This window comes from Pygoscelis adeliae, unplaced genomic scaffold (genome assembly GCF_000699105.1).
Source record: "Pygoscelis adeliae isolate BGI_AS28 unplaced genomic scaffold, ASM69910v1 Scaffold14, whole genome shotgun sequence".
Taxonomy (NCBI): domain Eukaryota; kingdom Metazoa; phylum Chordata; class Aves; order Sphenisciformes; family Spheniscidae; genus Pygoscelis; species Pygoscelis adeliae.
Window position 1 is genome coordinate 5,016,596 of NW_008825109.1, and position 11,270 is coordinate 5,027,865.

The 11,270-nt window shown below is 40.5% G+C and overlaps 2 protein-coding genes across 3 annotated transcripts in view; one reads left to right on the forward strand and one right to left on the reverse strand.

The window, feature by feature from the left end:
- The first annotated feature begins 2,898 nt into the window (after nt 1-2,898).
- On the forward strand, nt 2,899-6,542 carry MTIF3 (mitochondrial translational initiation factor 3). 2 transcript variants are annotated; one of them, XM_009327754.1, is made up of 3 exons: nt 2,899-3,518; nt 4,813-4,925; nt 6,252-6,542. In XM_009327754.1, exons 1-3 carry the CDS (start codon nt 3,056-3,058, stop codon nt 6,462-6,464), a joined length of 789 nt encoding a protein of 262 aa, XP_009326029.1. In that variant the 5' UTR covers nt 2,899-3,055; the 3' UTR covers nt 6,465-6,542. The 2 variants fall into 2 exon arrangements, with proteins under 2 accessions (XP_009326029.1, XP_009326028.1); XM_009327753.1 differs by having other exon boundaries at nt 3,027-3,518; nt 4,780-4,925.
- GTF3A (general transcription factor IIIA) overlaps nt 6,449-11,270 on the reverse strand; it is a 72,774-nt gene continuing 67,952 nt past the window's right edge. The window contains exons 3-10 of the mRNA XM_009327870.1: nt 11,101-11,268; nt 10,488-10,584; nt 10,204-10,292; nt 9,187-9,260; nt 7,835-7,918; nt 7,199-7,428; nt 7,014-7,073; nt 6,449-6,745 (exon numbers count right to left, since the gene is read on the reverse strand). Coding sequence (XP_009326145.1) covers nt 6,584-6,745; nt 7,014-7,073; nt 7,199-7,428; nt 7,835-7,918; nt 9,187-9,260; nt 10,204-10,292; nt 10,488-10,584; nt 11,101-11,268 — 964 coding nt within the window. The 3' untranslated portion in view covers nt 6,449-6,583. The remainder of the gene's footprint in view (nt 6,746-7,013; nt 7,074-7,198; nt 7,429-7,834; nt 7,919-9,186; nt 9,261-10,203; nt 10,293-10,487; nt 10,585-11,100; nt 11,269-11,270) is intronic.

Here is an 11,270-nt window from a genome sequence, read left to right on the forward strand (position 1 = left end):
TAGGCATCCACGCGCAGCCCTTCCCCCCCCGCCCCGCATAAATCCACGCATATAATTAAAATAGCGTCTTTTCAGCGTGCGTTCAGACGAGACAGCACAGGCAAACGCGCGCCAGCAACTCCTACAAGATGCAGGACGTCTCCCGAAACAACTGCACGTAGTTGCAGGCACTGAAGCACTCGCATGTGCAGCAAAACACGTCCTGCGAGTGCAGGAACAACCGCTTTTTCTGCGGTTCCCAGTACGCGTGTAGCCTGCCCGCTCGTTAAAACCCAGCAAAGTCAGCTCTCCTTGCTCATACACGGTCTGCGTAAGCGATGGAAATGCACAAAGCAAAATACACTTACGTGCCATATTATATGAAGAAAAAACCTTCCATTAAGAGGGTCATTTTCTTTCTCGGACAGTTAAGGCAGGATTTATTAAATAGCAACAGAGAACAAAGGGGAATAAAGGCAAACCCATGTATTTAGCAGAGCAAGACTAACGTTCCTTTAAATAAGCTATCGTTCCATTGCTGTGATACTATTACTTAGTTTTAGAAGTCAGTAACTGACAAAGGCAAGCCAGGCTCCTCCAAATGCAAAATAAATTTAATTTTAGTATTTTACAATGCCCCAGTGATACCCAGATTACAGTCTGTAAGTCTGCAGCGCACGATCCACAGCTGGTTTCTGAAACCATTTTAAAAATAAGGGCTTCTTGGCTTTTGAGTGGCTACACCGATGACGCGCAAAGATACTTGTGTGTTGGCGGGGGGTGTTCGGACGTGGGACCATGGCCACAGCCGAGAAGAAGCTGCGTTTCCCAGGGGCCGTGGTTCTGGTCTGGACTCGGCAGAGGCAGAGCCCGGGGCAGGCAGGGACGGTAGCTCTACCAGCTGTTTTTAGACTCTGCTGTGAATATCCTGGTGTTCCTCTTCTGTGCCCTGTGGCTAGCCGAGTTCAGGGTCCTGCTCTAGCGCACAGTCGAGTCAGACTGCCCTGCTGATGAACTGATCCGGTACCATCTTCAAGCAGCTCATATCGGCTTTGTCGCCACCGCTAAAATTTGAAGTCTGTCCCAGGCTCCAAACTGTCCCCACGCTCAGAGTAAGTTTATTCACAGGCGGGTCATTTAGCTTGTTCCTGGGCCAACACTGCTTAGGACTATAAATACTTCCTTATAGTAGTTCCTTATTATAAATAGTACCTTCTCCATGTATATGTATGCACATGGATACGTGTTTACACAGTGACATACATACATACGTATATATGTAAAGTGGAGTCACGTTCCTTCCCAAGCGAAAGAAGTCACGCTCTTGCCAGCTCCTCCGGTATGACATGGTTTTGGTTTCCTGCATCATCTTTGGCTTTTCCTGTACTTGCTGCCTTTTAAACGTGGAATACCAAAACTGCAGATAATACTCCACAGTTTGCTCTTTATTTCTAAAGTTTTTGCAGCTGTTAAAAACCAGCCAATTTCTGAAGTTTTGAACACAATGCAAATAATGGTCAGGTGCACCAAATTTGCCAGGGGGATTCCATGAACCAGGCAGAATGGGGAAAAAATTATAACGGAAGGAATGTCTCAAAGGTCAGTTTCACTAGTCTTCAAATTTCAAGCACTGGTGTATTTTGAGGCTTGTTTTGAAAGTCTCTAGCTTCACAAGTGCCATGCCAGGATAGATGTCTGTAACAATTTATTTAAATTTTAATTCGCAAGCGGGGATCTTAGGCATATGAATGTGTCGCTTATTTTCCAGGCTGTGTATTGCAGGCAAGTCTTATCTGTGTCTCTATTTTTCTCTTTTTTTCCCCACAAACTTTTTTCATCATTGAAGAAGAAGAAGAAATATATCATTATCAGTTTTTTTATTAGGTGGTTCTGGTGAAATGTCTACAGTAAATTGCACTTTCCAAACAATTAATGCTACTTAGGTGCATGCTTTCTGTATGTAAGAAATCTAAATAGTTTTGATAACTGGAAAAAATCAGCTCACTATAAATAAGAATGTGCCACCCTAAATTTAATGTTTGTGAAAAACTGGGAAAGTCGATCGATACTTTAAATGTCTCATAAAATAGGTTTAAAATTAAGGCGCTGTTTTCACTTTGAAGCATGGCTGAATCAGTAGAACTTGAACTTAAAAGACAGTGAAGACACTTTTTTAATTTTTTTTTTTTTTTAAGGTTACTGAAATAATATTAGTGCTTAATCCATATAAGACCAAGTAACTAGCTGGATTACTTCCACAAAATGACATTTGGAAAACTGAGGAAAATACACAACTTGGGGTCAGTGCTATGAGAAGCAAGTTGCATGCTAGCTATGGAAGAGTTTTCAACCCTGGGATAAACCATACTTTCAAGTATAGTAATGGTTACTTCGGCATGTTTTAATGCCAAGGTGAAGATACTGCATGGCAGTCTTACTCTGTATGGTCAAGACTTCGAAATTCCAAAACCTTACAAAACATAGAAGAGTCAGACTGTAGATGTTGGGATGGCTGCTGACCGACGTTGCACAAATCGCCACTTCATTCACTATGTGATTAGGGAGCTTCTGAATTAACGTGGCTTAAATGAAACACTTTCCAAAGGAGAGTAGCAGAACCAGGAATAAAGCCCTAGTGTTAGATACTTCATGAAAAAAATCTGGACTGAAACTGTTAGAAGTGTGACCCACCTTTTTATTTGACAGCAAATTCTCCCTCTGAACCGTCGGCTAATCTCACTGTACACAAAAAAGCTGTGTAAGAGTAGATACTCTTGTGAGGAGAAATGAACTAGAAGTATCGGATTCTTTAAAGGAGTTCAGGCTCAAGTTTTAAAATACTGAAGATAACATCAGCTCTTCATTTGTTCCTTTGTCAGGTTTTCTCTCTGCGTTAAAGCCCTGTTACTGTAAAATTACTGCCGATTGCTCATTCTGTATAGTAACACCATGCATCTTTTTGAAAGTAGTTTTAAGGACGAGGGTTTACTGAACTGGAGTCAGGTCTTTCTAATGTAACTAGAAGAATCTGACTGATGGGGGTAACTTGTTTTTTCTTCTTCCCTGCTTCCTCAGAATGACTGCCTTTTGCGTGATGAAGCTTTTATGTCAAGCAACCAGAAATGAGAATAGATACGCAAAAAGATTCTTCGGTACTCTTCTGACACAAACCCCACAAAAGAGGGTCTTTTCTCCATTCTGGATGGTGGTACCTGACCCTAGAAAGTCAACTGCATTTGGACTTACTCAACCATTGTGTACAGCTGAAAAATCTCACATGAAACCAAAAAGGAAAGCAGCATTTGGAAGTGTTGGGCGAAGAATTCCGTATCGGATTTTGCACGTAATCAACCAGGATGGAGAGAGCTTAGGAAACATGCACCGAGCAGAGGCACTCAAACTTATGGATCAACATGACCTGAAACTAGTTCTCCTTCGTGAGAATGCAGAACCTCCTGTATACAGACTAATGACCGGGCAGCAGATTCATGAAGAACAGCTTAAACGTGCAGAGAAGAAAAAAGCAAATCCAAAAGCAGGTATGTACATCGTTGACACTACGACACTGAGCACTTTGAAAAATGCTGCATTAAAAGTGGTTTCAGCAGATTAAATCCTCTTACTTGCATTTGTGTAAATCCAAAGCAATGTCACTGCAGTCCACCCTATTAAGGATTTGCAGTGGTGAAAATAAAATTTTGGATTAGTCTAGTCTTCCACAGAGAAGCCTTCTATTGCCTTCTCAGGATTTACTATTTTGGCATCTGCTGGCTTTTTTTTTAAATCTATTTTTATTTAAGTGAATATAACTAGACTTTGGTTCCATGAGACTCACTGAATTTCTGTTCTTTTACTAAGGCATAAAGTTGACAGGCAGTTTGTAAAAACCGAGCACCAGGTACACCGATATAGTTACCTAATTTCATCACCAGTAGTCATGAAACATTCTCTTCCTAGTTTGCTGCTAGGAAGACAAAGCGTGGAGCCCTTTCTTGTGCAGAGTAAGAGAACCACCTTTTCAATATTCAGCGCTTTTCAGTGTTTTTTCTTAAGTCAGCCTGCTCCAGCAGTTTAACAAACTGAGTTTGGCAAAGAGGTTTTAGAAAAGGCATCTGACCTTGTATCCTCTTTTCTTATCCTCAGGCTAACGAAGGTATCTGTGCTTTGGGTAGAGTTCTGATTTTAGAGGAGAGCACTACTGTGGTAGTGAGTCTTTCTGTTCAAGAAACTACAAAAAGATTATTCAAATGGTAACTACTTTAGAGAATCCCTGAAGAGGAAGAGACCGTAAATTGTTCAAATATATTACGAGGCATCATACTTAGAGTTGAACATTGCACTTCACCTTTCAAGAAAATGGGCTAGAGATGAAGACCTATCTAACTTCAAAGCTTTTACATGCAGCTATACTATGTGCAGAATGTAGGAATTGCACACTAAGTCTTTAATTCCAATGCTTACCTGTTTACCTTTGTTAGACCTGCATTATGGGTGGTATGAACAAAACTGAAATTAAAATAAAAATACTTGAAGCCTTCTGACCTGAAGAGACTTCTCCCCGTGCCTCAAACACGCACTCAGTCTCCCAATTACGGCAGTGAGTGTGAGATACCAAGTAGCCACCTTCTAAGGTGAGAGCGGTGCATGCAGAGACCACGAGATTGGGATGGTCTGTGTACAAGAAAGCAGCACAGGGGAAGGGAGTTAAGCAGACAAAGCACCACAGGCTGTTGAAAGAGAGCAGCTGATACAGGTTTGTCAGATGTTAAGCCAACACAGTTTTAGTTCTGTTTTAAACAGGGATGGTTCAGAAGGAGTTATCCTTTTCTTCAGCTATTGCCAAGAACGACTTAGAGACCAAGACTAAACAGATAGCACAGTGGATTGAAAAGAAATACCATGTTAAAGTTACCATCCGGCAAGCAAAAGATAGCAATACAGACATGGTAAGTGGACTCCTGAAAGCTGAACCAATCAATTTCATGAAATAGGTGTACTTGTATTAACTTCCCCTATTCAGTACTGCCATGTTTTTTTAATATATCATGCACTGCTAAAATAAGTGAAGATCTGTGTCCCATGAAAGTAATGGTTGCCCCACTTAAGCTGCATCTGTTCAAACACTGCAGTTCTAGAAAAGTAGTCTCACAGAGACAATTCAAATACCATGCTTTCTTAAGAGTGCAGTTTTAACACTGGCTTTGACAGCAGACTCTAAGAAGTTCCTACTCCTTTGCAGCACCACCTTATTAACTGGGGTGGTGAAATTTTCCTGTCTATGCCTTAAGACAGCTCACTCACTGAAAATTTTAACAGTAAGGTTTAAAAACTTCTGCTGTATTTTAGCTGGATTATTTCAATAACCTAACTGTTCTTCTGAAGATGCATTTGTGCAACTATGGCTAAGGTTACTTTTCCACTGCTATGTGAAAAACTACTGGAATGATGTTCCAAGACTGGCAAAGTAAACATCTATAAAGATGTTAGGGAGCTGGTGGCCACTTACTTGTATAATTGTAGGGCCTTGAGACTTGTCTTCATTGTCATTTGCACAAATGCCTTTTTTATAAAGATTCTGTGTAAGATTTTTTTTTTCCTTTTAATGTTGTAGTGAATTAGGTTTCCTTGATGATTCTCTTTACTAAATTGCTGGAAAAAATTGTGATATCACTTCATCCAAACAGAACAAAACTTTTTATAGGAAGTTGGATTCATAGGGAAGGGGTAGCAGGAGGAAGAGCTGGATATGGGAGGGAGGAGAACATTTTGTGACATAGTCCAGCTTTAGGTTGTCCTTAAATTTAAAAGCTTAATTATGAGCTTAAGAGTTCAGCTTGTTATATGAATGCACTGTATCACTCAGTTCAATACTACCACATTCTGCTAACCTTAGAACAATACTGCCCCTTAAGAGGAAAGCCCCATAATAATATGTCCCAATCTAGTGGAAGAGGAGGGTGGGGAGGGGTCAGATGCAGCAGTTGTAATCACTTTCACGGACACCTTTAAACAGCAAAACAGGATGAGTCAGGAATTCAACTTAAGTGTTAGGAAATGGCTTAGTCCCTCTAGTGACTTTCCTAAACCTGCTGATGAGTAAAGAACAGATGGTTGGGAAAGGACAAGCTGAACTGCTTAAACCAGGACTAGCAACTAGCTCGTTTTAGCTAATACCTAAACCACAAGCAGGAGATTGTGTCATTATAGAACAGCCTGAAATACTTTTCTACCTGTATTTGTGCATTTAGTCCTATTTTTCTCCTTCTTTTTAGTTCACGCTTTTTGATCAGATTTTAGAGACTGTGTCTGAGAAAGCCACTTACCTTTCCAAGCCAAAAGTTACTAGAGAAGGAGTGAGTACCTGTATTTTGAGACACATGTCTGACAAAGAGTTAAAAGCATACCAGAAGATGGAAAAACAGAAAAACAGTACAGTAACGAAAGATGAGAATGAAGATCAGAAGTCAAATGAGTTGCATCAGTGACTTTATGAAGAGGCGTAAACAATATTAATTTCTTATTTAAAAAAAAATTATAAACTTAATAAAGTTATTGTTGAGCTTTGCACTGGTCATTCCTTGAAGAATGTTGTCTCAGTTAACCTTTACTGCAGAGTTAGAATTTCAACAGTTGGTATTTCATTTTCCATGGGCTTATCCATTGTCTTGCTTTCTGTCACAGCCGCATCCTTTCCTGGCTGGGTTTTAGGAGGAATGTAGCCACTCAGACGAGAGGCTAAGCTCCTCTTTGGACGAGAACGCTTTGCCTGGCAGAAATAAATCTAGAATTAGCAACTTAACTTATCTATGGAGCAAAGACTACTACTGGGGGGGGCAAGGAGGAGGGGAGAAGAAATTAATGAGTAGGCCAGCACTGTGTTATTTAAAGGAGCTTCAGAAATTAAGAATCTCCCAAATTGAGTAAACAGCTGGCCTGTTTTCCTGCTTGAAGTCACATTCTAAAACACATAATGTTTACCCTCCTCTGAAGTGACAGGGTATGGTTGAGAGGACTTTTTCAAGAGTATAACTTACTTTCAAGTTCAGCTTTCTCTTTTCAGGATCATGTACAACTGTGTGCCTTGATAGGCTCTGCTACAGTTACAAAGAGCAAGGGGGGAAAAAAAAAAAAAAAGAAAGAGTTAGGTTTATCATTAAGAGAGTTAGGTTTATCATTTCAGATTATGTGATTCAGATTAGGACAGTGTAAAAATACATACCTTCATTGCAAACACTCTTCCACAGCCTGGATAATCACAAGAGAATGGTTTTTTCTCCTCATGAAAAGAGAGGATATGGCTTTGAAGATTAAATACAGTTGTGTAAGTTCTCCCGCATCCTTCTCTCGGGCATCGACAGACTTCCCTCTCCACAGCATGTGTTTTTTGGTGCTGCTTGAGGTAATCTTTCCGTTTAAAAGTTTTGTAACACTCATTGCAAACTATCGGCTCTGAGTGGGAGAGAGACAGGCAGAGTATAAATTAACAGCTTCTTAGGAGCTCAGAATCAAACCCTAGCAGTCCTCTAGAACAATGCTAAAATCCACATGAAATGTAAAGAACTCGGACTGGAAGAGAATAACGCAGTATGAATTACCCAGATCTGAAATCCTACATTATATAATTTCTCATTAACTGGATCACAAATCAAAGTTAGTATAGTGAATAGCATTTTCATCAGTTAAAGGCCTAGCCAGAGTGACAACCATTTTACCAATAGCATTAGTAAACAAGTTTGTCTAGCCACAATGACAAGTTGATGAAATGAGTTCAGCAAGGACTCCTCTTCAAATTAGCAGTTTGTTTCCTATTCGTATCGAAAGTTAAGATCTATTTACTAAAGCCTTTGGAGTTTACCTGTATGACTTTCTTTATTATGTTTCAGAAGCTCTGTCCAAGTTTTTCCACTATATGAGCAGTTTTCTTTCTTGCATGCATAGCCTGTTAGACAGGGAAAGTGTTTACAATCGCAAATCATTTACAACTGGCAAACACAGTCCAGTTTTACAAGGGGGAACTCCACTTTCAGCGTTCGAAAATTAAAGACCAGCATTCCTCCTCTCCTCCCATGCTGCAGGGTGATGGGACAAGAGGCAACAAACACAAATTAGAACATGAGAAAATCCTAACAGATTTAAGGAAGAAACCTTGTATCATTGACACAAGTTGTCCTGAGAGGCTGTGGAATCCCTACCCCTGGAAACATTCAAAACTTGACCCGACGCAGCCCTCAGCAGCCTGGTCTAACTGACCCCACCTTCAGCAGGGAGCTGGACCAGATGACCTCCAGAGGTCCTTTCCAACCTAAATGATTTTATGAAACTCTATCTCCCCTTGCTTCAGTAAAACTACTTTCTCACCAGCCATACACTTTCACTCAACTAGATTAAAATAGCTGGAACAATATATTTCTATATAAATATTTGTACTACGTATTAAAAACATAAGATCTTGACCATACAGTAATATTCCTGAGTCTAAAGAGACTCTACCATTCTATCAGCAGACAGGATGGTTTTTAAACGAACCACAGAAAGTCAACACTATTTAAATCCCAGGACTGGGAATGTCAAACAACTATGAACAAGTCCCTGTGTTAAGAAAGGAATGCAGTACAAATCACAGATTTTGCATACTCCTCCTAGTTCCTTGGGTTTGTTTTTTTTCTCTAGCACTGGAAAGCAGGCTAGCTGTCAATAGTACTGAAAGAATGGATAGGAGTGTAGCAGGATTAGCTCAAACATACATGACCACCTCCTGACAATTCCACTTAAATACCTTTCACATAGGTACATTAATAACTTTAAAAATGCAAGCTGACATGGTTTTGCCGAGGCTCCATAGGAAATCTGTGGCAGAACTGGCAACTGATCCTAACCCCTGGAGGTCTAGGCTAGTGCCTTAACCATTAGCCCATCTCCAGAAGATGGCTCCTAATTGACAAGGAAGCACATTAGGAGCAGAAATGACTGAAGGAATCCTGAGCCCTGTTCAGCCTGCCACAAGTACATTGTAACTGAACAAATGCAAGGCATTGCAATTGTATCCCATTCAACTATTCAAAAGGGGTCTTCTTGTTCTGTCTATCTGGATCACAAGGCTCAGGATACTTCCATGTCTGTCATGCATCCCTGCATACTCTCTGTACTGGAGGAAGTCCCTTTTCCTTTGCCAAAACATAACTGAGGCAAGAAGAAAAACTGTATTACCTTCATGTATCTTCTCATGCCGCTTCAGTCGACTTGGAGTAGAAAAGTACTTTCCACATCCTTCATTATTACATCTAGGTATAAAGTACACTGGTTTAATTTCTGTCACTGCATCCGCATATTTTTTTCTTTAAGTCAAGAACAATTAAAGTGGACAAAATAATCCAAGTTTCCCCTTGCCTAGAGTTCTGTTCTGTGTCCCCCCACCCCTTGTAAAAGTAAATTCCATAACACGTTTCTAATGGAGGACTCTGATCCCCTCGAGAGTTAAAATTATAGCACGATTTCCGCGTATACAGCAAGTTAAGCTTTAGCTAAAGAATCAAGCCTCATATCCTCCCTCCACAGTAGGCTCTTCAAACATAAAAGAGAAAGTGGAAGGTTTATGTGGCTTGTACAGATCTAGCAGTCAGAGCAGTAGCAGAGCACTAAGTATTTTTCTGCCTGTCACCCAGCCATACTAGTGCACTTCACTTAAGTGGAACACTCCCGTAAAGCGTGTTTCACCTGTAAGAAACACAAGACTAAACTTTGCTTTCATTAGATCTATACTGATGCATCACGTAAATAATGGAGTTGCAATGCACAGCTTCTCAGATTGGTGTCCAAGCCTCTCACCTTTTTTAAGCTGCTACTCACTTCAGTGTTAGCCAAGCCACTGCTTTTTACTGGAGAACAGAGGAAGCTGCGTTTTTCATTACGGTGCAAGCTCTTATGCTTGTATTTTAGACTGTATGAACTCAAAACTGGGCTTTTTGCTTATTTTTCCTGTGAACCTGTAATAAGCCCTAAGAAAATGTCTGGAATGCTGAAGTTACAGAGCACCAAGACTGTTTCTCTAAACAGGCTACTGAGCAAAGGACTAGTACAAGAAATGTACTTGCAGCCATGACTGCAAATTCATGCCAGTTTTTTTTTAAATGCCACATCAATGAAAAGGTTGAGAAGAGGCACCTGTTTTCATCTACGGTGTTTAAATGGAATTGTTAAAGTTCATTATTAAAATTATCCACCTACTTGAAGGGAGGTTCATTGGTGTGGTGACATTGATGAACTTTAAGTTGTTGATGTTTCCTGAAAGACTTGTTACAGCCTTCAAAGTCGCACTATTTAGGAAATTAAGTTATCGTTAGAGGCCAAATAATGACAGCCTAGTCCACACGTGTTTGCTGAAATCCCAATCACAGTATTTGAACTCATACAAGTACTGCATAATAACAAGTTGAAGTATTTCACTAGATAGATACACAAAAAGGAGCTTGTTTAGCCTCCACTTTACAGTATCAAAGGTAATTACTCACCACATATTGCTTTTGCTGATTTTCATGCTTGCGCTCAATGTGCTTCTTTAAGTTTGATTTTGTTCCAAATTTCTGATTGCATCCATCAGCTGTGCACCTGCAAATGAACTGCATTTTTTATTATCACTCTCAAACAGTGATTTGTTTCCTAGGCAGATACAGAAATAATTGGACAAGAGGAATACACGAAGAATAACCGAAACTCACAACCCAAATATAAAAGTTTGCTTTACAGACATGAAATGCCAGAGGCTAAGTTACAATCAAAAGCCACAGGAAAACGTACCAGAAGAGATTTTTAATAAAACACGTAGGAACGCCTAGCTCCTAATCCATGACATGCAGCTATTAAGGGTTTAGTAGTAGGAGATAACTGCCTGCCTTCTTTTAATTCTGTATTCTAGGGAGCGATCTGCTCATTCCTTTAAGCATCTATTATGGATCGCTGCCAGACAGGAGGTTCCCCACGCCGCACCCTGCGTGACACACTGTTGTGGCAGTACTCATGATACCAGACCATGCTCTGTACCACCCACACATCAGTTTTCACTCCCCTTCATTTCCGTAAGAACAAGCGTAATCCATTTTAAGAAGTAAAAAAATTTGGCCTTACTCGAACGGCTTTTCCCCAGTGTGCGTAAGAAGGTGACGAGCACGGTGGAAATCTCTCGTGAAACCTTTACCGCAGCCTTCGTAATCGCAAACATACGGCCTCTGAAAGAGAGAGGGTCGTTCAGAGACGGCAAACCACACCTCAGGGGGGTCGGCTGTTTCCCGGAGGCT